This window comes from Camelus bactrianus, chromosome 8 (genome assembly GCF_048773025.1).
Source record: "Camelus bactrianus isolate YW-2024 breed Bactrian camel chromosome 8, ASM4877302v1, whole genome shotgun sequence".
NCBI lineage: Eukaryota > Metazoa > Chordata > Mammalia > Artiodactyla > Camelidae > Camelus > Camelus bactrianus.
Genome location: NC_133546.1, coordinates 31,365,580 through 31,393,255, shown reverse-complemented (window position 1 = coordinate 31,393,255; position 27,676 = coordinate 31,365,580). Strand labels below are relative to the sequence as shown.

General features: G+C 35.2%; 2 protein-coding genes across 7 annotated transcripts in view; one reads left to right on the top strand and one right to left on the bottom strand.

Moving 5' to 3' along the window:
* Positions 1-27,676, top strand: part of C8H6orf58 (chromosome 8 C6orf58 homolog) — a 106,142-nt gene that overhangs the window by 21,265 nt on the left and 57,201 nt on the right. Inside the window, exon 6 of one of the 4 annotated variants that reach the window (XM_045524573.2) lies at positions 1,515-1,579. The exons of 2 other annotated variants lie outside the window; for them this stretch is intronic. In XM_045524573.2, coding sequence (XP_045380529.2) covers positions 1,515-1,549 — 35 coding nt within the window. In that variant the 3' untranslated portion in view covers positions 1,550-1,579. Of the gene's footprint in view, positions 1-1,514; positions 9,237-27,676 lie in introns of those variants that run through there. One more of the 4 variants, XM_074368394.1, reaches the window with a different exon arrangement.
* THEMIS (thymocyte selection associated) overlaps positions 6,904-27,676 on the bottom strand; it is a 168,034-nt gene continuing 147,261 nt past the window's right edge. For 2 of the 3 annotated variants that reach the window (XM_010965531.3, XM_074368392.1), the window contains one exon: positions 6,904-22,478. In XM_010965531.3, coding sequence (XP_010963833.2) covers positions 22,462-22,478 — 17 coding nt within the window. In that variant the 3' untranslated portion in view covers positions 6,904-22,461. The remainder of the gene's footprint in view (positions 22,479-27,676) is intronic. The other variant, XR_012508624.1, reaches the window with a different exon arrangement.

The window sequence follows — 27,676 nt, the reverse complement described above, 5'->3', positions numbered from 1 at the left end:
AATATGAATAATGAATATTTGAGGCAAAAGCAAAAGTTTACACATTATATTTTACAGTGCTAGAAAGAAACCAAGAGTGTAATGGTATCACAAAAAGCAATTATCTTACACATCACCAAGTTTCAGTTTTCCAACATCAACCCCCCATGTGATTGCTGTGTCTTCATCTGTGTTGTACCTAGGAACATCACTGACAGTGGAAACCATCCTTCTGGACAGCAAATACTACAGAATAAATAATATGATCTATGTCAATAAAAGACTGTAAAATAAAATTAAAATAAATTTCATTAGCGATTTCATGAATTCCTGAAATAGAATACTGTGAAATACTCATCTAGTTAATTGATTAAAAATAAAATTTATTTTTAAACTAGATTTTAACACTTAAAGATGTCATTTAATTTTACTTGTTTGCTATACAAGCAGATTTATGCTAATCTATATGCATAGACAAGCATAATTTGGTAATTACTAAATCAATTCCACTGAAAAAAATTTTTATGAACAAAATTATACCAATTTGCTCCTAACTAATTATTTAGTATCATTTCAGGATACTAATAGGAACAATTCGAGTGGGTAGGGACAAAACTCTAAACTTACAATTTCATATGCATAAAAATGTGAAGTGTAGTCTATATTTAAATCATAAATCCAACAGAAGACCTTCAGTGACTTCATTCATTCCACTCATACAAATATCATCACACTCTTTTACCTTGTAAAACCTGTTGGCTGAATCCATTATTTGTGGATAGGATGACAGCATTCCTCAGTTGAATAACAGAAGTTGTATCTGTATTCCTCCTGAGAAACTAACTCTACCTCCTATGGTAAATCCCTCAAAAACTCAGATTCAATTGCCGCAAGGAAGGACACCACAATCACATAGAAGCCAACGCCTGTAATGTAATAGAAGAAAGGTACCATTAACTGTCTAAACAAAGCAGGAATTAGCAAAATTACAGAGGCTTAGCCTGTATAATTTAGCCACTTTATCCTCCACATCATGATGTTGAATTTGTTGGCCCTAGGATGCACTTAGGACTATGAGAGCTTAGGGTTAATCATAGTCAGGAAACGTTCCGCACCAGGGGCGTGATGAATCCACCTAACATATCCCAGTTCCAAACTACCCATGTCCTACATTGATTCACCCCTCAAGGAGGAAGTGAAAAATAAGATTTGACTGAGGAAAACATTTACTTCAGTTTTGGTATATATGGAGGTGATGCTCAATATATATACTTGTGGAGATTCTTTGCCAAAATTGAGGAAGAGGTTTCGAATTAAATATCTGGTTCTATCCCTTCAGCTCTCTCAGGGATGGTTCTGAATCCCAACCAACTCTGTTTCCAATCAACCTCACATACATTTTCCTAATTTTCAGTTTGGTATTGGTTCTTGATGCTAAGTCATTTCAACCAAGTACTCACTCTAGTATTGGTGCATATTCTATCTTTGGACAATTTTACCTACTTCTTGATTCCTGTGTTCATCTTGTCTACTAGGATTCTGGCCACTCCCAGGCCCGGGTTATTCCTAGGCCTACTCCTCAGCCTGGCTTTTCTCACAGGTATGAATTCATAACTTCTGTTAATGAAACACATTCTCCCTCATTCCTGCTTGATAACCAGAGAACTATTTTGATTGTTAATCTAGCTGTCAAGGAGAAGCCAGTGTAACTAGTGATACAAAACAAGTCACAAATGATAGATAGATGTTTCAAAGATTATTTTCAAGCCTTTAGATAACATCATTTTTTCACTATTTGAAACTTGGTGTACTAGGTGACCTCATTCCACTTATTTCTACTTTTAATCTTAATCTTCAAATTGAAGTGGATGATTGTCAATATAAACATTACCTTGAGCTCTCCATACCGGGCCTAAAAGAATTTTGTTCATTATCAAATACAACATTTATTTTGATGAATTTTGATAGATGTATACACCAATAAAACCACTACCACATGCCTTCAATTTTGAAGCAGGTTTTCCATAGGGGAATTCCCAGAGTCTGAGGCAGGCCTCATCTGCAACCTACCCAAGTATTTGCCCTCATCTGTCAAAGAAGAATGAGGGTATTCTTCTTCTCTTCCACACCACAGATCCTGCATGAGTACCTCTTTTTGAGGTTATTGAATCCAGAACTTCATCAAGGAAATGTACTCCCATGCCAGACCTGAGGGCTAAAGGATGATGATGACCTCACTGTAGGCAAGTTGGCACAGTCCACACCTCTGTTAACTCAACATACATAAACATCCTTCATTCCTTATTTAATTTTCAAATTCAACAATAAAATCAACATCATGGTCCATCAAACATGGCGGCACCGTCCAGTAAGTGGGGAACCCAAGTTTTGTCATTAACTCTGTACTCAACTCTGGGAGATGATCATTCCCCTTCTAGGTTCAATCAAAATGCCCTTTAACATTCTACAACTAAACAACAAAATTTTAGGGTAATATTTATACGAAATAATAGGGAACAGAAAATAAGCCACTTAAGGATATAAAATATAAATATTCAAGCAAAGAAGAAAATAAACCTATTTAAATGGTAGCCATTATTGAAACTCATTAGGGAAAAATTATCTTTCCTCTTCTAAATCCATTCAAAGTTCTTGTCTCTGTAGAATGACCCAAGACTTTATTCCTAAAGTGTCTAAGCCATTAATAGCCCTGCATGTACTAAGTTGCTGCAGACTTCCAATATTTTTTTTTCCCAACGTGTTTAGGAACTGGCCAGAGAATTCCCTTGATACGACACATATTTCTCTTAACTTCTTTTTATATAGCAGGAATCATAATTCACTTGGATAAATAAGGTTAATAACCCTAAACCTTCAGTAACCTAAGGAGTGATTCAGTAACATAAGGAGCCCAAGATAGCTGGGTGAGGGTGCCTCTTCTGATTCAATAGAAATGTTTTTGTGTTTCCTGGAAACTATGGTATTTAAATCAGCAAAGCACAACATTAAGGAGATAAGAAAAGAAAAATTGTGAGTGGGCCATTAGAGGAAACAATTAGAGGAACCACTCCCATTTTCCCTCCCCTTGATTCACAAGATATTTGCTCTAGCAGTGTGAGAAAAGTCAGCACATATCAGTCTCTGCTTATGAGCATATGCTGTATCTTATAAGATAGCCCACAATCTCACTAGGTGGTATTTATTGAGACTTCCATACACCTTTCCACTAAAAGTACACGGCAAGACCAGAATCCCTTTGAAATTTTTTCTGCTACACAAATAATATCTTAGTAAAAAAACAATGTTGTCTGTTATACCTTGACAGCAATTCAGACATTGAGACAGTCCATAAAAGCAGGCAGAAGTTTTATAAATGGGTAATGCAAATCCTAATCCAAAGTGAGTGTTGATTTCAATGAGTACAAATCCCAGCTCCTTTCATGGTGGAAGGAATACACTACAATCCACTTGCTACCAGTAAACTGGTTTATGCTCCCAGATTTTACCCAGTTGAGGGCTCAGAGTAGTTACCTGTCGTCTGTGGGTTGAACACTCAGCTATGATGATAGCCAGTCTTGAAGGGGGAAACTTAAGTCTTCCAGCCTCATGCATAATTTTCCTCATGTTACAATCACTATTTGAGTTCTTCCAAGTCTCTGTTCACTGAAAATGAAACTGTGAAGAACAATACCCAGGGTCACATCTTCTTCCAAGGAAAGTGCATGGCCAGATGCCCTGCTCAAGCTTCTCCGATTCCTATTGTCCTTTGGGGCCCCATCTCAGTGGGGCAATCATACTGCAGGAGCCCACTTCTGAGTGTTATCAGCATGTCATGTAGAAAGGTCACTTAACAAGTATGAAATATGAAACCTCCTTGAGGCCGTAGATGATGGTGGATGGAGAACTAGCAGGGCAGCATGATTAGGTGTTTCTAATGACTACTTTCCAAGAGTTCTTACCAATATGATTAAACAGCTTTAGGAGGAAAAAACCAAAACTACCTACAAACAAAAGTTATTGCAAGGGTTTTTACCCTTGCAATATTTGTCAAAAAGATATCCACATTGCATAAGATTTTGAACACAAGGATAAGAAAGATTTGCCTATTTATTGCCCATCTCATAATTAGCCACCTCCACCAATTCATACTTGACAGCACAGTGTTGTGGCTCACATAGATGTATCTGAGTTATTTGTTCCAACCAAGGATGGGTTGAAAAGAAGTACTAATATGACCTCATTGTGAGCATTATTAAATTATTAAATAGAATTTGTATTTTGTCAAGTGCTTACTTTGCATTGATAAAATCTTACAGATTTTATTTTTTAGATTGTTAAAAATGTGGATTACATCCACTGATTTTTAAGTCAGTTTTGTATGGTTAGGATAAACTCTATTTTGTAGTGGTGTATTACTCATTTTATATATTGCTGAATTTGATTTGCCAATATTTTATTGAGGATTTTTGTATCAAAATTCATGAGGAATATTAGTCTTTGGGTCTGTTTGTTTGCTTCACTTTTTGGTCTGGTTTTAGTATCAGGGTAATGATGGACTTATAAAATGGTTTGGCAAGTGTTTACCTCATTTCTGTTTTCTGGAAGAGATATATAGAATTTTCAGTCTTTTTTCTTTGTTGTTCATAAGGATAATTTCTATTGCTCTGTCTTTCCTCTGTCAATTCCATTCTGCTATTGAATTCATGTACCAAGTGTTTTATTTTTATTATTATATATTTATGTTCTGAAATTTCTATTTATACATATCTTCTGTTTCTTTAAGACTTTTTTACTTTTCCATTTGTTTCTAGAATGTTCACGATTATGTGTTTGAGCAATTTTATGACAGCTGCTTTAAAGTCTCTGTCAGGCAATTCCAACATCTGTGTCATCTCATTATAAGCTTCTGTTGATTGTCTTTTCCCATGAGTGTTGACATTTTCATCTGTCTTCCTATCCTGAGTAATTTTGGATTGTATCTTAGATATCTTGACTATTACATTATGAATGGGAATTGTTTAAATCCCATGGAGAATGTTGACATTTTTGTTTTAGCAGAGAATCTACCCAGTAAATTTCATACTGTCAATTTCTACCCACCTTCTGTAGGCTGTGGTTTCAATGTCAGTTCAGGTTTGGCTTTTTTTTAATTGAGGTACAGTCAGTTACAGTATGTCAGTTTCTGGTGTACAGCACAATGTCCAGTCTGTTTTTAAAGCCTTTGCAGTGTCACAGTGCTACTGAATTTGTCCCACGTGTGCCCTACTTGGATGTCAGTTTGGGACCTGGGGAAGCCAAGTTATTAGCTAAGTTCTCAAAATCTTATGCTAATTGGAACAAGATCTATGCCTATGCAGGTTGACGTATGCCCAGAAGTTCTTAAACAAATTTGTGAATGGCCTTTCTGAACTTTTCCTTCTCCATGAATCTGGAGATAGCTTGTGCTTACCAGCTGACAGTTGATGAATCCTTAGATTCAATTAAATAATAAAAGATCCAACTAAAACCTTATTACAAAGAATCTATTCAACTGAGAATACTGTTACAAAAACAAAAGGAAACAAACACTTTTTAAAAACCTAACTGCCATAGTTTATTCCTATGTGGTCTTTATATCCTAGGCCTTAATAATATCACAAATCAAGTTTTCCTTTAGGATATTTCCTAGTTTTCCTTTAAAGAAGTGGTCTCTGAAACTGCACAGGATAACAGGCCTCTGCAGGCCAGAACTGCTGGAAAGGTGCTTTGAACCACAAGCTATGTGGAACCTCTTAGATAAAGAATAATGTGGAATGAGGTGATACTTATTACTTAGCCCATGTCTAGAATCGAGACTCCATTTTCAGATTAGCTTGATTTTTATGAGCTATTTCAGATCCCTCACTTCCTGTCTTTAGTCATGGAAATATACTCTGAAGTGATGAAATCAGCCATATTTATCTGTAATAAAAATATTCTGAAATTCCCATGAAAATCAATAGAAGCATAAAATCTAACTAACCCCCAAATAATGGATGTTCTAAACTGGGTTATCTTCAAGTGGGTTTTAAAAATTAAATTTTGTGAATGTCAAGTTCAATTATTCATACATTATCGACAGTAATTGTGTAATATAAAATTAAGCATAAAATATGAGGAAGCTGTTCTACCATGTTGATAGATTAGATTTAACTAAACAAAACACCATACTTCAAAAATCATCAGTTTTACATAAAAAAGTATGAATTGCAATAACAGCTGTCATTGCTTTTACAATCGTGAATTCTTACCTATCTGAATTACCCTTCCTTGATTCAGTTGATCCTGACATAATGAGATATTTTCAGACCAACTGACAGTTTTGATCAAGGGATCAGATGAATTCTAGCATGTATAACAAAACAAAATTATATATACACAACAAAACTATAACAAAAATCAGCTGCCATTCATCTTCCTAACAGCAATAAAAAATCAAAGTGCATTTTAACTATTTTGTGATATAAAAGGACAATTTTTTCTGTTTAAAAATAGGTAAGGTATTTTGTGTATTGCACTTCACATTTTTCTAAGAATCAAGATCCCTAAAATGAAAATGTAAATTATTACTGTCATAATAATGTTCACAGAGTGTAGACGTATAGAATATGCATGAATGCATATATTATATATGTATCATTATTAATTCTCTTCAACAAAGTAATGACACATACTCATCTGTTTCTTTCTTCACAAATTAAGTTAAGGATACAGTCACATCTTGAAGGATGGAAAAGGAGGTGTTTAGGTTAATTGATAATTCAATCTACCAAAACCAACTCTTTGTATAGATATAGTTGTGGAATTGTGTTTTGTAGAGTTGATCAGAAGCAATTCGATGGTACTTAAAACAGCATTTGTTGGCCAAAAGTAAGGCTTATTGTAGAAAGTAAACATGGTCTAAGCTTGATTATGGAAAATATAGTTTATTACATTGTTATAAAACCAGTTTAGTTTTTAGATGTTATTAGAGTAAATGCTATATTTTTTCCTCAGTTCTTACAATTGTTATCATTCTAACAAACAAACAAACAAAAAAACACATAAGCATATACCCAAAATCTGATTCTAGGCATTATAATACACTTTGAAAGCATTTTGGCTCATTTCAGATGCATATCTAATATTATCTAAGCTTTTTTTCCTGTGTTTTAAGCATAAAAGGCTTTACATATATATAATAACCACAAATGGTGTTCCTCCCTCATTTATAACACTATAAAATTATATGTATAAATAAAATTGATTTTCAGTCAGAGCAATTTTACTGTTGCCTAAATATTAATGACCCTCCCCCTTAGCATTCATAGGCATCTTCTAGTTACTTTGATGTCCTACTAAAGAACTGATGGATGGCCGTATAGCTTTTTCCTGGAAGTTGCTGGCAACATTTTAAATGATGAATAATGTGAGATTCTTATTACTTTTATTCTACTTGATGTAAAAACACACTTTCAGTCTTACCTTTTTCCTCCAGAAATATCACTAAATGTAGTATTTGCTGAGGAGGCAAAACCCAGAAAATATTATATTGTATTTAAAAACTAAAATAGCCAGAAAATAATGTGTGAAAAAGCAGGCATATACCCTCCTGCCCAAAGAAAAAAATTACAAGGACATTTTCTAAAAGTTCATTTATCCCCAATTTCTCCCCATAACTCTTGAAAATGTAATGGAAAGTAAATATCTTCATACCTGAACAGTGGATCACAGAACCATATATTATCAGAGCACTGACTGAAAACAACTAACAGTGTGATACGACAAATGAGACAATGCACAGGAGCCAAACAGGGTTAACTAGAAGATCACTCCCTAACATGCATGTATAAGCACAAGACAAAACTGCTTGTTAACGACAGCACTGGAAGTACATGTGCTGTCAAAAGTGGGTGTTGATAAGAGACATAATCTAAAGCACACCATCAACTATCAGACTGAGATTGATGTGTGTTAGAAATGGTGTGTTCCTTCCATTCTTGCTTGATAGGAAGTTTGCCTGCACTTGGTTCATTATGAGATAATATCTAATCATCTCCCTTGAAAATTAGGGAAGGTGAGACTCAGAAAAAACTCAGTTTGCATTTATTCCTAGTCTTTTCTTTTTTTTTAAGATTTGAATATTATGAAGCAGAATCTGCAAAAAGCTGGGAATCCTTTGTGGATTGCATCTCTCAATCCTACAATCTTGATGCAAAATCTTCTAAAGGATCTATCACAGTGGACACCTATTACTGGAGATTAAGACCCCTTCATAGTGACTTTGCTAACTTATTGAACACTGTTGCCTGATTTAAATTTTCTCCACAAAGCACCTAATTCTATGGGTTCTACAGATTTTTTGATACATTTTACACTGCATGGCATGGATAGGTAAATAATTACAAGTTCAATCACAGATAAAAGTCTTTACAAGACATGATCCAAAAAAAGAAGTGTGACTTCTAAAAATTTCGTCCAGCGTTTTTGCAACAACAATTACTGGACATCTTTGTCTCTTACTCAGTTGGCCTGCGCTCTCCATGTGGTCTTCAGGAAACAGATCCTTTGTTACATGTCCTTTGACCTGGAGACAGTATGAAGCCTCTCTGTTCCTGGGTCTCATTACTTTTGCTTTCTTTATTGTTCATGAACAGAAAAAACAAAAACCAAAAAACAAAACATTAAACACAAAAACCTGCCTGACTAATGGAAGCAATAATTAAAACTGCCTTACCGGAATTTTGCCTATCCAGTTCTGTAGATTTCAAGCATAGCCAAAAAATCTTTCCCCAAATCCTAGTGTTCTGCTCCAGCCCTTCCCCAACTCCTAGGTTATACAGCAAAAGAAGAAGCAATCTATAATTGAAAATATGACACTTACTCTTTTAGCCTAGCTCCAGAATAAATGTGCCCGGTTGAAACAAGTCATACTGTAATTCAATCGTTTGTAGTCCTTACAGTAAAAATATCTAAATTAATATGGACATGCGAGGAAGCAGGTTATTTATGCATTTTAAATTATATTGAGAATAACTTTTTAGATATTATAACTAAATTCTAGATTTGGAAATTATAAACTATCTCTTATCTTTTAGGATGTAAAGAAAAGAGACTGAGTGGAGAGTTAGAAGTATTTTTTTAAAAACTTGAATGTTACAAATGTTTGCTTTTTATAAGTTCCAATTTTACTGACAGTTATATCATTGAATTACATATGATGTTTAAAAAGCATTAGTGAAGAAAAGGGAGAAGCAAACTTTTGAGAAAAATGCCTGCTTAGATTTATAAACTAGATCACTAGCAACATCTAGTGGTCATTCCTATGATCAACCCCTCTCTTCATTCCATTGCTGCTTAGAAGTCAGTCACATGCCGAAAGGTATTTTGAATGAGGTAAAGAGAAAATAAAGTAAATGCAGTAAACAATATAAACTGAAATCTAAGCATCAGTGTTAATGTATTTATAATATAACAATAAAAAACACATACTGTTATTCACAACTGTTTGGCTTATGAGCAATAGAATTTAATACATTGAGCATTAAGCAGTGTTCAGCTGCTTTATTTGTCGTAAGAAGGGATGTGACCTTGCTAGACACAGGAGACAGGACTTAATTTTACCAACTTTAACCCTAAAAATTAAATTAATGTTTAAAAACCCCTTTTATAGATAGCTCTCTATTATTTTAACCGATAGAATTGGTGTGGATTTGGAACCATTATTTATTTTACTCAACTGTTTGAAATCAGGCCATAAGAACAACAGGTTTTAATCCTTAAACACATGCCACCTGGCAGTGACAGCTCTCATGCATGTAAAGAAATAATAGCTAATAATTACTTGGGACAAAAGAAAGTTTGCCTGGGGTTTTTTTTTTTTTTTTTCTTTTTTCTCATGACCAGTCTACAAATAAATAATCAAGAGTTAAATACAGATTGAAAACTGTCAGAAAATAGATGATTCCTAGTAACATAATTCAAATGCTCTAAAAGAGTATTTTAAATGTTGATAATCTAATATATAGTACTAATACCAATAACATAAACAGGATTACAATCTAAAAACAGAGAGAAGAAACGGAGGAAAGAGATTCATATGTATTTGTGCACATTTCAAGTGCTGGACACTGGGTGGTGCTTCACGTGTATCTGTCATCACACTTCATCTCCATGACAATCCTGGAAACAGATGTCATTTGCTCCCTGCCTCCACTCTATTTTATAAATAAAGAAATGGAGTCCCACCTCTGTGACCAGGTGACTAGTAAGTGACAAAGCTAGATTTTTTTTTCTTTTTTTTTTTTTTACAAAGCTAGGTTTGAATTCAGGTCAGTCTGACTCCAAAATCAATGCTCTCAGTGCTTATCAAGTCATCATGTGCATACACTGAATTTATGCCTTAGGCAAAAAGTTTTACATACAGTATTGATTTTTTTTCTCACTGTTTTGCAAACCTTGGGGGAGAAAAACGGCTCCAGGATCACATGCTGTCTTGAAAGATACACCACTGGTCAAGTCTTACTTTTATTCATTCATGAGTGAACAAAGTCTTTCATTTCACACTTTTATTCAACTATTATGTTAGGCACGTATGAGACTAGAAACAGCTTAAAATAAAAATCTATGTTAAAAGCGGCAAAGTAAATTAAATTTATACAGCATTAGAGATTCCTTCATTTAAAAACCATGTATTACATACCTACAGTGTATCATTGCAAATATAAAGACCAAGGAACTCAGTGAATATATTTGCAATAGGCATTCACAGCACTGAAGATGCGTTGCTATTGCACTCTATGTACTAGAGGCGTAGAGGAGAGGTGGCAGAGATGGCGTCTGCTCGAATCAATCTTGCAGAATTCACAGAGATGTCTGGACTCTGCAGTTCACTAGCTTGATTGAGGTGGGTGGAAAGATCATGCCAGTTAGACAAAGGAGTCTGTGTAAAGGCAAGAAAGAGGTACAGAGAAGTAGATGGATTTGAGACATGTTTAGAGAGTAATAACACATCAAGGGTAATGACTCCCCATGGCCTTAGGATATTGGGAAATATGCATCATCACTAGGATGCAGGAGAGTCCGGTGTGAAGAGAAGCTGCTGATTCTTGCACATTAACTGCTCGAACCTAAATACTCTCTATCCCTGACACCATTTCCAGTCACTAAGTATTCATGTCCTATTTTGGTAACACTAACTATTTAATACAGTTGTAACATTTTCTCTTAGTTATTTTTAAAACTATAATATATTTATTGCCAAAAAGTCAAACTGTCCTCACTCCTTGCTTTACATGATAGCAAAGGACCATAAAAATGGACTGTGCGAGCTGAAATTGTGCAGTGACCTGATAGTCAATCGGAACTAGTAAAATTGTCCCATGGGCTTCAAGAATTTTATCTGAACATTAAAAGAGCTTTCTGTAATTTATAAAGGTGCAAGCAAATAAAAAAGAATAGTAAAACTAAGATTCACCCAGTACATTGTAATTTGAAACGATGGCAACATTGAGAATTAAAGGGTCATATTTCTTTGTAACACACATGAAAAATAGCATGAACAGTCCCTGTCTTCTTCTCATGGTGTATCTTACAATACTGAGCAAGCGTACCTTGGTGAGTTGTCACACTCTCTTCTAAATTTGGATCAGCATCCAACATTGTATCCTTTCAACATTGTCAACAGGGTTCCTGTAAGATGAAAATTGGCACTGTTGCCACCTCCTCTGAGACCTCTGCGTCCTTTTTATCACACCCACTTTCCTCATTTATGCCTTTACCAAGTTTCTCTGTCTGCACACTTCCAGTCTCTTGAATGGCCGCAGAGTCAACATGCTCAGTCAGCTGTTTTTCCACTGCACCATTGATGTCCGATTCAAATTTCGCTGCCAGGGTTATCATATTTCATTTCTTTGCTACACTTTCACTTTGGTTGGTCTCTTTATACCCCCTTTCGATTATCCAATGCTGTAAAATGTCAGGTGAGCCTCTCACTGGGAGACGCAACTACATCTTCTGTTGTTCTTATGTGAACTGAGTAACAGATGTACAGTGAGTAACCAATCACCAATACACTTTAAAATGAGTGATGTGATTAGTCACTGATCAATATGTACATGTGTTATTTACACAGGGATTTGTGGACAGAAGAGCTGGAGGCTATGTTTTGCACCCTGTACACCTACTTAATTTACTGTGAAACTGAAATTTGAACTGTATTGCTGGGGGATGGGTGTTATTTGGTGCTTTTTAACTAAAGCACAGAAACTGAAAATATGCATGTTGGAACTGTGCAAGGCAAGAACTCCCTGTACAGGCACACACACAAACATAAATACACACATTGGACGTACCACACCAACGATGTGGAACAACTGGAAAACTCATACACTGCTGATTAAAATGAAAAATAGGACAACTACGGGAAACATTTTGGTAGTTTCTTAAAAAGTCAAACATATACCTACTATATGACCACAATATCTCACTCCTAGATATTTACCTAAGGAATACTGAAGCATCTCTCCACAGAAGAATCAGTACAGAATTGTTCATAGTAGCTTTATGTGTAATAGCCAAAATGTGGAAACAATCTAAATGTCCCTCAGCAGATGAATGGATAAACAACTTGGGGTCTATCCATACAAAGGAACACTACTCAGCCAAATGGAGGATAAACAGTGTTCATATGCAATATAGCATGTATGACACTCAAAATAATTACATTAAGTACAAGAAGACAGACAAAACTATATACTCCATGATTCCACTTATTAAAAAGTCTAGAAAATGCAAACTAAATTTACAGTGATAGAAAGAAGATGGAAAGTAGTCACATGAAGGGCAGGGAGGAGGGACAAAGAGAAGTAAGATGACCGTCATGTTGTTCATTATGTCAATTGAGGTGATGGTTTTATGGATACAAATATATGTCCAATACATCAAGAAATATACATGAGATACTATTATCTGGGTACTTCAGAGAGGAGCTACAGCAGAGGATATGGGGGAGGGGTCTGTCCTGGGAAGGCCCCACAGGGTCCTGCTCAGTTACAGGAGCATGTGAGAGAAAAGCATCATCTAATCTAATCATTCTTTTTTTTCTTATTGCTGTTGCCATGTTGCAACTGGGTGTTTGTGGCTCTGGCTGCTGTTAATGGTGAGGTATTCTTGCAAATAAAATCAAAATTAACAAGTTTACATGGATTTTTTACACATATTGATGCACAGTGTTTCCCAAAATATCAAGTGTCAGAAGCAAAAGAACTCTGAGTCTGGTGACTTTGATCCGTAACTCTGTGAAGTACTGTTAACTGGCTCAGAGGTTGGAATGTCACAGATTCCTAGTAACCTTGCCTGGCATCTCCAGTGATGACGGATTTGCTCTAAGCTGTAGCTCTTTGTAACTATTGTAACAGAACAAATGCAAAGAGAAAACAGGAATGCTGTTGTTAAATACTCTGACTTAAAATCAGAAACTGATCTAAAATTGAATACAGCCTAAGTGATACCAACCTCAATGGCAAAACTAAAATCAAGCAGACAAAATATTGTCATTGTTAAATGGAAATGAGTCTGTGGGAAACCACATGTACACTAATACCCAATCTTAACAATTCAGCCAACATCAAAGCAACATGTTCTAAGTCTGGAATATTTGTCTCAGAACAAAGACCAAGGTTATGGATTAGGACAATTACTGCTTCAAATGTTACAAAACTTCATTTTAACAAAAATAATTCTTAAATAATCATTGTTATTTAACATTTAATTTTTAATGATTTTTACTTGACATTTATTTTGTTAACATTCCCTTCTTTAAATGTTTTCTAATATCAAATACCTACTTCAGGTAAACAACATTTTCACCTGTTATCCCAATATACTAGCTGTTAAGGAAAAAAAAAGATTTTTTTGATCATATTTTATTTTTTAACTGAAAACCTCTGAAACTAAAGTTCTGCCACACAAAATGATTCACTGTTTATTATTATGGGCACTCATTATTACTTTAAAACACATAAATAGATGATTATTTTTAAATGTAGGAAATCTTATGATTTGGAGAATTCTCCAGATTCCCTACAAATTTTCTATTCAAAAAGCCCCAGGATTAGTATCTACAGGGAATTTTTAAAATCCTGTTAGCAGTTTTATTTATTTCCCACTCTAACAATCCCTGATTTACACATTTATTTAAAATCTACCTTTATTTCTAATTTCCATAGCTTGAGATATCAGCCCTGGATTTAGATTTGACCTGCCAAACCAACTTGTCCAGAATTTTGCAAATCCATGTCCAAAATTTCTCCTCTCCACAACTTTGTTGTGAGAATGGGAAGTAGCAGTATATTGATCACATCATTCTACACACAAACCAAAATGAAATCATGAACTCAAACATATACCACAAGGACAAAAGTTACCAGAAGTAACATGAAACAAAACGCATGGTCTAATTCCTACTCTCATAAGGGAAACCTATTTGTAACAAATTCTAAGGTGAATTTGTCAGACTTTTAGTATCTAAATGAGAACTATGTGTGGATACCTTTTATCATTTAACACTTTTAATATATAAAACAGTAATCCAGATGAGGTTATTATCAGACAATTATTTTCATGTAATGAGAGGAGAGAAATGATATAGCCCTTCTCCAATAGCATACTGTTAGTCTTATTGAGGATATGAGCACTTATAAACATTTTTACTACTATTTCACTACTAATCTCTAACTTAGAATTAAGAACTCTTCATGTATCTTTGCATGCATTGGAAGTAAGCTTGAGATTTCTTCAGAATGCACAAAAGAAAAAAATAATAATTAAAAATAACTATATGTCAGGGCTATGTCTAAAAGAGTGTAAGTACTACATGCATTAAGTACTTTGATAACACTGATTAAAATGTTTAGCTTTTACTTCTGAGTATTGCAAAAGATAAGAATTTGACATGCAATGTAGAAAGCATTTATTGTTAACAAAAGGATTTGGAGGCACTTTAAGGAACATGCTGGAGAAAATGTATTTCTTGTACTTTGTTAGTATGTGGGATAAATATGAGAAAATATTAAAGAGACATAGGAAAACAATCCCATTTACAATTACAACAAAAAGAATACAATACCTAGGAGTAAACTTAACCAAGGAGATGAAAGATCTGTACACTGAAAACTGCACGATGTTCATGAAAGAAATCAAAGAATACACAAATAAATGGAAAGGTACTACCTGCTTATGAATTGTAAGTATTAATATTGTTAAAATGTCCATATTACCAGAAGCAATCTACAGATTCAATATAATCCCTACCAAAATTGGAATAGCAATTTTCACAGAAATATAACAATCCTAAAATTTGTAGGGAACCACGAAAGATCCCAAATAGCCAAAGCAATCTTGAAAAAGAAGAAAGCTAAAGACATCACGTGCCATGATTTCAAATTATACTACAAAGATAGTAAACAAACCAGTATGGTAGTGACATAAAAACAGACACATAGATCAGTGGAACAGAACAGAGAGCCCCCAAAAAAGCCCACTCATATATGGTTGATTAATTTACAACAAAGGAGGCAAGAATATACAATGCAGAAAGGACAATCTTTTCAACAAATGGTGCTGGGAAAACTAGACAGCCACATACAAAAGAATAAAATTAGACTACTGTCTTACACCACGCACAAAAACTCACTCAAAATAGATTAAGTACTTGATGTAAAACCTGAAATCATAAAATTCCGAGAAGAAAACATAGGCAGTAACCTCATTGACTTTTGTCTTGGCAATGTTTCTTTGAGTCCATCTCCAAAGACAAGGGCAACAAAAGCAAAAATAAAGTAGGACTATGTTAAACTAAAAATCTTCTTCACAGTGTAGGAAAATATCAACAAAGTATAAAGGCAGCCTACTGAATGGGAGAAGATATTTGCAAATCATATATCCAATAGGTGGTTAATATCCAAAATATAGGAAGAACTCATGCAACTCAATAGCAAAAAACAGACCAATCTGATTTAAAAATGGGCAGAGGATCTGAATAGACATTTTTTCCAAAGAAGACATGTAGATGGTCAAACAGACATATGAAAAGATGCTCAACATCATGAATCATCAGGGAAACAAGAAATATGAGATATCACTTCACACTTGTTTAGAAAGGTTATTATCAGAAGACAAGAGATAACGGTGTTGGCAAGGTTGCAGAGAAAAGGGAACTGTTGGGCACTGGTGATGGGAATGTAAATTGGTGAGGCCCCTGTGGAAAGCAGTACGGATGCTCCTGAACAAGTTAAAATAGAAATACCATATCACCCAGCAATTCTACTTCTGGGTATTCATCTGAAGAAAATGAAATCAGTAATTAGAAAAGATATATACACCTGTATGTTCACTGCAGCATTATTAACAATAGCCAAGATATGGAAGCAATCTAACTGTCCACGGATAGATGATAGGATAAAGAAGATGTAGTATACAATACATATTCAGTGGAAAGTTATTCAGTCATAAAGAATGAGGTCTTGACTGTACTTCAATAAAAAAAAGAAGAAGAAGAAAGAAAGAAATACAATAAGCCATTTGGGGTTGGGGGAAGAGAATGAGGTCTTGTCACTAAGGATCATATGGATAGGACTTTGAGGGTATTATTCTAAGTGAAATAAGCCAGACAGAGAAAGACAAATACTATGTGATTTCACTTATACATGGAATCTAGAGAACAAAACAAAAGAACAAACAAAAGAAAACTAATAAACATAGAGAACAGATTGATGGTTGCCAGAGGGAGGATGGTTGGGGGTGGGGGTAGGTAAATGGGTGAACAGGATCAAGAGGCACATAGTGCCAGTTATAAAATAAACAAGTCACTGGGATATAATCTACAGCTTGGTGACTGTAGTCAGTAGCATTGTATTGTATATTTGGAAGTTGCTAAGAGAATAAACCTCAAAAGTGCTCGAGAAGAAAAAAGATTGTTGAACTTTGTATGGTGACAGATGATAACTCGACTTATTGTGGTCTTCATTTCTCAGTGAATACATGTAGCAAATTGTTATGCTGTATACCTGAAACTAATACAATGTTATGTTATTTATACCTCAGTTTTTTAAAAAAGAAAATATGAGATTATCTGAATGGAAAAGTGCATCCCAACAAGAAAGTAGAGCTAAAGTATATGTATAATAACGTTACATATGATAATATTCAGACAGGGGATTATAATGTGTGTTTTGAATATCTACCTCCTCTATTGGCCAAATCAAATAGCAATATTTTCCTTATGTCATTTTTATTTTATTTTTTATGAATTATTTCATATATATAAACATATATCTGTATAAAACACACAATCACATACTCACCAACAAGCATAAAAAATAGAACACTAGCAATACACTTGAAGCCCCTCAGTTTCCCTTTCCAGTTTCTCCTCAACCTTTACACCTGGGGCAAGTATTGTGCTGAAATTTGTGCTTGTCTTTCCTTTGCTTTATCATCACATACATGCAGTGAAGTGCACAACTCTTGCATGGAAAGTTCAATGTTTTTATATCTATGTGTTACTCCATGTAACCACAGCGCAGATTAAGATGTGGAGCGTTGCCAGCACACCAGGGAGCTGTATTGCACCCTCTCCTGGTCATTACCAACCCACGTGCAAACAACGTACTTCCTTCTATGAACACAAAATAGTGTTGCCAGTTCTTAAAATTAAGATAAAGGGAATCATGTAGCATATACCATTTTGTGTCTGAATTCTATCATTCAACATTATCATTTTGAAATACACTCGCATTGCTGCATGTATCACTGTACTCGTGTTGCTGTATTGTTTTCCATGATTTAGTTATCTATTCGATGGCTCATGGGCATGGATTATTTCCAGTTTGAAGCTACTATGATCAAGGCTGCTACAAACATCTTTGTACATATCTTACTGGTTGGCGAATGCACTCAGTTTTGTTTCACTTTCACTTAAGAGTGGAAATAGAGTAGGTATTTGTTTCGCTTTGGTAGATACTGTAGTTTCTTCCAAAGTAGATGTATCAGTTTAAATTCCCACCAGCAATATGTGTGAGTTCTGATTGCTCCACACTTTGTTCAAAACTTGTTCTTGTTATTTTTTTTTCTTAATTTTAGCCATCTGGTGGATTGTAATGGTATATGTTATTGTGGCTCTAATTTGCATTTGCCTAAAGACTGCTGTGATTTTGAGCTCATTTACATATGCTCATTATCCACTTGGATATCCCTGTTTATGAAATGTCTTTCTTAAAATTAGGTTGTCTGCATTTTACTTAATGACTTGAAGGAGCATTTATATATTCTGGATACAGTCCTTTTGTTGAATGTGTATATGGCAAATATCTTCTCCCATTCTGTAGGTTCTCTTTTAACACACTATTCCTTCTTGGTTCTCACATCTTTATTTCTGGATTTATTTTCTTTCTTAGAGTACATCCTTTATGTAGTCTTGCACTGAGAATTCAGTTGGTTATAAATCCTCTCTGTTTCTGTTTATCTGTAAAAGTCTTTTATTCCTATATTTAAATGTTATTTTGATTCATAGCCCTTGAGAGTGTTTCCCTCAGCACCCTAGCTTCCAACTTCTGTTTTGGACTTGGAAAAGTTTACTGTTTGATCAGTTGATGTCCCAGCCTTATCTCTGTATCTATCTTCTCTAATTTCACTATTATATGATATATTGGGAAATTAAATTTTTATCCTTCTTGAGATACTCAGTATTTTCTAAATCTGAGAATCAGTATCATTGATTAATTCTAGAAAGTCTCAGATATCAACTCTAAATTTTGCCTCGCCTCAGCCCTACACAATCTCCCAATTTCTCCTGCTCTAACTCTAAATAAATATCATGCCTTCTTAAACTTATCTCAATGTCTTTTTACATCTCTTTTACACTTTATATTGTCTTGTCTTTTTTTTGCTATATTCTGGGTGATGACTTAAGATGTACTATCCCCACAACTTTCTCTTCTGTTGTGCCTAACCAGTTTTTTTTTAGTATTATTATTTTCTAACATTTTTACGTTTCTTCTGTACTCTTACTAGGACAAGACCATTAGAATAAGTTTCAGTTTCAGACTGTCAATCAAAACTACAGGCCACAATAGGCTTACCCAGTACTATTTCCTTAGCTTTAGTAAAGGGTAAAAAACAGATAGGAAGCACTATGCAGAGCAAGAGAATTCCGGAAGCTTCAGACACCCAGATGTAGCATCTCATGTGCCAAATCACTGCACTATTATCAAGGAATGATAGGAAAATGTTAAGAGTGTGAGTCACACCAGCACAGGGAAGCTACAGGGAGCAAGGCCCCTCAGCTTGGTCTCACCTAAAGGCCATTCTTTAGTATTGCTTCAGTACATTAATGACAGAATAGATATTATAAACAATTATGACAGTCATGGGCATTGTGCTTAGATTTGCTTTTCATAAATCATACAACCCTTCTTGGAGTAGGTCAAATAATAAAGTCTTCCAGGCCCAGCCCATCTCACAGTGGGTGCACGGTTCCACTGACCCTCCTAGCAGTCATTTCCTCATTTCCTGAGTTATAATCAAAACAGACATACATAGTGGCTCTGGGGACCATAGTGATGTCTCTTGGTCTGTGGAGAAGAGCTCTTATCGTGGAAAAGGCTGAATTGAATCCCTTAAAACTACCTTCACTCAATCCTGGCCAATATTATGATTATAACAATACTGCATCCCAGTGTATTGACAGAAATCAACACCACTCTTAAAGATTTCAAGATGATCTACGTCAGATAGAATCAATTCTTAGAAAAATAAAATAAAATGGGAAGGAGACAGGAAGAACCAGGTGAGGCTGAGGTTGTAGTTTGAGATAGTGTGGTCAGGGCAGGCATTGGAATGAAACCTGAGGGGAGTGAGGGAGTGAACAGTGTGGCTATCTGAGCAAAATTCATTTCCTGGTGGGGAGAAAGCAAAGGCTGGGGCCTGGAGGCAAGACTGTCCCGCCCTGTCTGATGAACGGTGAGCAGGCCGGCAGGACTTGAGCAGTGAGTGAGAGGACAAGAGGTAAAAATAAAAAAAAAAAAAAAGATAATGCAGGGCTTCACAGATCATTTTAGGAATTTTGGCTTTTATCTGAGTGAGGTAGGAAGTAACTGTGGTGTGAAATAATATATATTTTAATGAGATCGTTCTGGCTACTGTGTTAAGAGTAGGTTGATTGGTAGCAAGAGCCAGAATGGGGAGAATGGTTCCAGGGTTACAGCAGAAATCCAAGAAGAGATGATTGAACTTGGGCCACACTGGCAGCAGTAGAAGCAGTAAAAAGTGGTAAAATTGTGGGAATATTTTGATGGTAATATCAAAAGAATACTTTCATTCCTAGATTCAGTTTTCAGTATTCCAGTCCATCAGGATATGTTTGGATCCTAATTCTCACTCTTCTTTCCCACAAATTTTACATATCCTCTTCCCTTAGAAGTAACTTGCGTCTTAAGCCTTTAGATAAACAGCCAGAAGGCTCATTAATGTTGACTTTGATCTCAAAACAAACAATTTTTTATATTAAAGTCTTGGTTATAAGAGCCAAATACATCTCAAAGAACACTTTCCTTTCTCCACTTCTCGCTCCCTTTCCATTTCTTTTCCCAGAAATGTTAGATTGATTCAGTCAGGAAGAGGGCAGCATGAACAATTGGTCATCTTGGCATCTGTTATGGAGTCCAATCATATTGTGAAATTTGGTCACTGTGCTCAGTACTGTAGGTCCCTGGTTACAGGGAGCAGGGTGAGGGGTGAATATCTCTCTCTTGGCTTCTTTAACACAGGGAGCCTCTTCCTTAATAGTAAAGAATTGATTTCAACCCCAGTTAAAGAATATTTCAACTTAGTTGCTACAGGAAGATAGTTATTCCGTAATTGAACATGACAGAGAACACACACACACAAAATAAAACTTATTTTCAACCTCCCAAAATCTTTCATGAAGTTTACTACACCTTTCAAATTCAAGAGAGCTGGAAGCACAGTACATAAAAGGATTGACATTGTGAGAGATGTGATATATGATTTCCACTAGAAAGCCCTTGATGATTTACAACCAAACTAAGACATGCATTCTCCTGATTTCCTAAAATCTGCACTTAATAAAAGTACAGATTTAATTATTTTCATATACCAAATAAAAATACTAATTGTTCATTATTATTTGAAAAATAACAAATTGGCCTGTGAGTTCTATGAATTTGCCAATAAAATAAAAATGAAACCATTTCAGAAATTGTAAACAACAAACTATATTACCACATCAAATCACTAAACAATCCTTAGGGTATTGGAAATCAGGATTCATTTCCACTTAAAAAGGAGGAAAAGAAAGATAAGAGGAAGCAAGCTAAATCAGAATATAAACATCATATGAAAGATTTACAACTAATTTTTTCTGTTGAAAAGCTGTTTCATAATTTGTTGCCTTCAGAAACTCTTTAGTACGAAACCAATGAATAATTTCTATACATAATGCAAAGTAATTATGAGACAGGAGATTAGCTAACAGCTTTTGTATAGAATATGACCTATGAACCAAGTGCAAAGCTTGCCATTAAATTCCTGTATAATTTTAACGAGATAACTTCTCTGTCTCTTCATTTTGTTAGAGGCAACGTAATATTGTCCCAGTATACTTAATATACAGTGATACATAAATGAAATAGCTTTCTTAAAATCCTAATAAACATTCATCTAAAGGGTTATCTAGTGTACAGTACGTAAAATAATAAGGCATATTATGAGATCGCTGGTGATATTGCAGTAATGAACTCTGGTTATTAGGTGGCAGGGGAGAGAGTTATGGAGAATTCCTGTAACTCACAATGGCTTTGGCTGTTAAGCCACAAACACACTTATTTACAGTGTATTTCTCAAACAAACTGAAAATGTGAAGTCAAACTCATTTCCACAGCTCCAAGGGAATCAGGTAAGAAACCTGGGTATTTTAGATCACTCTCTGATACAATTACTTTTTGTTATTTTTAACGGGAATGATGATAACACTAGAAAAATGTCAAAACAAAAGCTGAGAAAAATGAAAATATTTGGTGAGATTTTATCCTATTTTCAATTGGTTTTACTCAGAAACTGAAATACAAAATTAATTTTCAATTGCTTAATTGTTGGTAGTGGAAATCAGAACCACAAAAAGTGTGCACGTTAAATAAATATGTCCTAAGTAACAATAAAACAGAATATATAGCTTTTGGCACCACAAAATAGACTATGTGAATTCCACATCATAGGTTGCTCTTTAAGTTTTATCTGTTAAAACTTTTAAGTTTGTTTTCTCCTTTGCAATAATAGCCAGTCAAGTTTCTTCTAGGGTCCACTGGGGAATATGTGTTTCCAGCTAGAAGACTAGACTTGCTTTTCCACTGAAACGTTTATGTTCACTGCCCAAGTGCATTTAGTCACATCTTGTTATTTTTGATGTTTTTAATTTTTGAAGATTTCTGTAAGAGAAAGAAATTAAGAGGGTTCCATCAGAAATATGTATTAGAAATAGTCAGGAAAGAAACTATTTGTTTTCAAACACAGTTATAGGACACTTACCTGCATATATATATATATATAAATAAAATTTTTTTGAGAAATAACTAGGAACAAAATAAGAAGAGCCCCAAACAAAACAAGGAACTAATGTAAACTCTTCAGAAACAAGGTAGATATTTCTATGAGATAACACTCTAAATGTGCAAAGTGTTTCTCAGTTTACAAAGTGCTTTTCTTTGCATTTTAATTCATCCTTATAAAAACTATTATCTAGGTAATGTAAGGTAAAAAACTGAATCCACAGTGAAGTTAAGAGACTTGCGCAGCAATCACACAGCTAGTAAGAGACTGGAGCTTGATTGTGTTTTTAAAAAATGTTTGCAGACTCATCACCTTGGCTGGGACACAATGCCTACAGATGGAAGCTCAAACCTAGTGGAGTTCTAAAGACAGCAGAGCAGAAAAGGGTACCTGTAATGTTATACTGAAGAAAAGCAACAGGTCTCAAGCATAAGCTGTACAATCTATAGTTTCTAATGAACATATACACAGACTTGACATTAACACATCGTGTCACACTCGCAAGGAAAGCAAGTTATATTGCAGATAGGAATTCTGTCAGTGTTCAGGGAAGATATGGCTTTGTGGAGCATGGGGCATGGGTGGTTTAAAAAAGCATGTACTATTACAGTCAAGAAGTACAGAAAACTGTCATCTCTTTCATTTTCCCACACCTCACTAGTACTATGATCTGTTAAGTGTTAGCCCCCATGGACCTGGAAAGGAACATTCTGAGGTTCTCCTCCCGAGTGCACATCAGTCTATGACTTCCTCCCTGCCTCCCTTCTTCCTTCTTTTCTTTCTCCCTTCCTCTCTCTTCCCTCTCTTCTTCTTTCCTTCCCCCCTTCCTTTTCTCCTACATCCTGGCTCTACATATAACCTTAAGGAAGTTACCTAACCCTTAGGTGCCTTATTTCCTCATCTTTAAAAGCAAGAAGGGGGATAATAATGTCTATTTTATAAGGTTTCGACAACGATTAGATGAGTTAATAAATGTAGAGAGTTTACATTTGACAGTAAGGAGGTCTACTGTCTCACCGACTGTTAGCTGTTTTTGTTATATATGTGAAATACAAAGACAAAATACACAGATTCGTGACTCTGAGGAGCTCACAGGCTAACTAGGAAAGAAGAAAGGGGATGTTAAAGTAGAAAGAAGTGGAATTTCTCCGTACACCACATCCATTCCCCTAACAGCCTGAATTTATTTTCTTCTGTCCACTTGCCCCTTAATGCTAAGTAGGGCTGGGGGCTGGGGGCTGGGGGGTGGGGTCTGATGAGAGGCAGATGGCCCGGATCCCAGGCTTTCCCTCATTTCACTTGCTCTCCTCGTTATACACCACCCCCAGTGGCTGCCGTTAGATTTTTAGGTCTTCCTTTTATCCCAAACAGCTGTAAAACTACACATTGTAGAATATACATTATAGATGAAAGAACACAGGATTTTTGGGCAGTACGCCCAGATTTAATTCCCACTTCTACCACCTACTATCTTTGTGATTTTTTCTGTAAAAAGGGATAACAACCACATTTCTCCCTCACAGCGCCGCTTTTCCTAGGGGGAGAGTAGGGTGAGGGCAAATGAAATAGATATAATGTAGTACAGAGAAACAATCTGAAGACCTCGGTCTGATTCCTGATTCTAAGACTTACTGGCTGTATGTCTTGAGGAATCTCTGAATTCCATTTTCTTACCAGTGAATGAATTTTGGTAGTAATAACTGAATCACAGAGTTGAGGAAACATCAAATGAAATAATGGACCTGCAAGTGCTTTGTAAAACATAAAGTGCTATGGAAATACTACTTGCAATTACTATCTCATATTCACATAAAACTGTTATAAGCCTGTGGCTTGTAATTTCAATCTGTCATCTTGACAGTTATTAGTCTCACTCTCCCTTGTCAATAAACTGATTTGGGATAGTATAGAGTTAAGCAGAAAAATGGGAGGTGAGGGAATTAGAATAATTAGATGATCTCAATATAAAATAATAGGATTTAAACAATCTCAGTTTTGGAAGGGAGCTTAAGTTGCCTTTCTCTGCCTGACCTATCCCCATCTTCCACCCAGGTTAGGCATGCCCTAAATAACACCTGTGCTCCAGTAGCCAGCTCAAGTTGACAGAGCTGATTTTACACTGAATAGGAACTGTGTTCTTTATTGCATTAACTTTCAAGAAATCTCGAAGTGTGAAAGAACTATTTTTTCTGACAATTATTTAGGTTTTAACATTCAAGTTGATTTAAAGCCCTCAACTCTTTTGGTATTTATCAAACATTCCTTTGGAAAATGTCACAAACTTAATATGGAGGGGATGTTTCTTACTTTGAATTGATACTGACTGATTACTTTTGAATATTCATAACTACTTAGATGATCATATTAACTAAGGGGTGTGGAATCATGTTCCTTGGAGATCAAGTTGAACACTTCAGCCATAGAAGAACAGATACAGGATGTAGCCTTGTTTTGGTTTGCTTTGTTTTGTTTTTCTCCCTTAAATGTTTTTTTCAAGAGTCAAAATGTCCTTCAATAGTCAAAATCTATATCTTTGAAGAATAACCTACTGTTGAGTCCACAAAATGAAGCTTTAAAAATACATAAAATTAGATGAGTAATTTTTTTGAATGAGAGGATTAAAGTCAAAGAAAATCTCCATTTCTTCACAGTATGAAGATTCCTCAAAACACTAAAAATAGACTTACCATATGATCCAGCAATCCCACTCCTGGGCATATGCCTGGAGGGAACTTTAATTCAAAAAATATATGCACCCCAATGTTCATAGCAGCACTATATACAATATCCAAGATATGGAAGCAACCTAAATGTCCATACAGATGACTGGATAAAGAAGTTGTGGTATAGTTATATAGCAGACTACTACTCAGCCATAAAAAAAAAAATGTCATTTGCAGCAACATGGGTGGATCTGAAGATCACCATTCTAAGTGAAGTAAGCCAGAAAGAGAAAGAAAAATACCATATGATATCACTCATATGTGGAATCTAAAAAAAAGAAAGAAAAGAAAAAAGAGGACACTAATAAATTCATCTACAAAACAGAAACAGACTCGCAGACACAGTAAACAATTTTTTGGTTACCAGGTGAAAGGGGACGGGAAAGGATAAACTTGGGAGTTTGAGATTTGAAAATGTTAACTACTATGTATAAAAATAGATAAAAAACAAATTTCTTCTGTATCACACAGGGAACTATATACTATATCTTTTAATAACCTTTAATGAAAAAGAATATGAAAACAAATACATGTACATATATGCATGACTAGGACATTATGCTTGTACACCAGAAATTGACACAAATTGTAACTGACTATACTTCAATTAAAAAAAAAGAAAATCTCTATTTTCTCTTATTTTTGAGGAATCCAGTTCAGATATATCTAAAAATGCTTTACATTCTCTTGTAAAACTGATGTTTTCTAAAGAGTTAACTGAACTGAAGTTAGTCACACCCTGCATTTTCCCTTCTGGAAACTTTGAGAGCCAGTTGCTTTAAACTGCTCAACCTGATGGTGAACAGTAAAACCTGCAGTAAGCATATCTGCCTCCCCTGGGAAGCAGCTTGCTTGTGAAATGAAGCTTCCTAGAATCTCTTCCAAATATTTTCAACTGAATTTTCATTCATGTACCCATTTTAATATCCATACCATCCTCTAGTTTCCTTAGCATCTTTTGTAATTAAGTTATTGGTTGAGATTGAAAAAACACATGATATAAGTTAATAGCTGCCTTATTCCTCTTCTCATCTGTGGTGGTTACCATATTACATCATTTTTCAAAGATGAGTCTTATATTTATACTCCTGGCAACTGTTTTTTGCATACAGAATATGTTTGATAGGTGTCATACATTATCTGTCAAGTATAGAATGGGAGTCTGGGGTTCGTTTCTCTCTTCAAGAAATATTCATGAGAAACCTACAGTAAGCCAGGCACTCTTAGAATCTAAGGATAGAGCAAACTGATAGAAATCCCTGTCCTCATGGTGCTCTCATGTGGGGAAGGTGACCCATTATCAAAATGAAGAAGCAAAGTGTGTAGCATGTTACTTGGTATAATAGGGAGAAGCAGTCCCAGATAAAAAGATTACTATTTCAAATAACATGTTTATAGAAGGAATCACCAAAAAGGTAGTGGCTAAGGAAAGACTTAAATGAGACAAAGCCGAAAGCCATGCAGATCTCTGGGGAAGACTGTGCCACTAAGAGAAAAATAGCCTGGGTTGGCATTGAAGATGGAGCACCCCTAGAATTTCTGAGTAACAACTGGGAGGCCAATATAGCTAGGATAGAGAGAAAAGAGAATTAGAGAAGACCACTTTTGTTCAAGATTCTGAACAAAAGAGTCACCTGATCTGACTAAGATTTAACATATTCACTCTGGCTGTTGTGTTGTGAATGGATAACATTAGGCAAAGGCAGAAGCAGACTGACTAGCTAGGAAGCCAATAAAAGAATCCAGGTAAAAAGGGGAAAGGGCAGGGGAAGGATAAATTAGAAGCTGCGGAGTAACAGATACACATTACTATATATAAAATAGATAAACAAGGACCTACTGTATAGCACAGGGAACTATATTCATTATCTTGTAATAACATAATAATGGAAAAGAATCTGAAAAACTGAATCACTTTCCTGTACACCTGAAACTGACATTGTAAATCAACTATACTTCAATCAAAAAATTTTTTAAAAAGGAATCCACATGAGAAATGATGATGGCTTGGACTAGGTTGATAGCAGTGAACACGGTGAAAAATGAACATATTCTAGATATTGTTTGAGGATAAAGCCAATAGGATTTGCCAATGGAGTGCATGTGATGAAGAGAAGGGAAGAAGAGAAATGTGTTCATAATTCCTCTAATGCATTATCTTTCAAAGTGTGGCCCAAAGATTTCCTGTATCACAATCATCCAAAAACCATGTTGAAATCGATTCTATTCCCAGTTCCTTCCTGAGAACTTCTGAAACAGACTCTTTAGAGCAAACTTTTCCTCTAAAGGGCCAGACAGTAAAAATTTTAGGCTTTCCATTTTGTCTCTGTCAATACTACTCAATTCTGCTGATA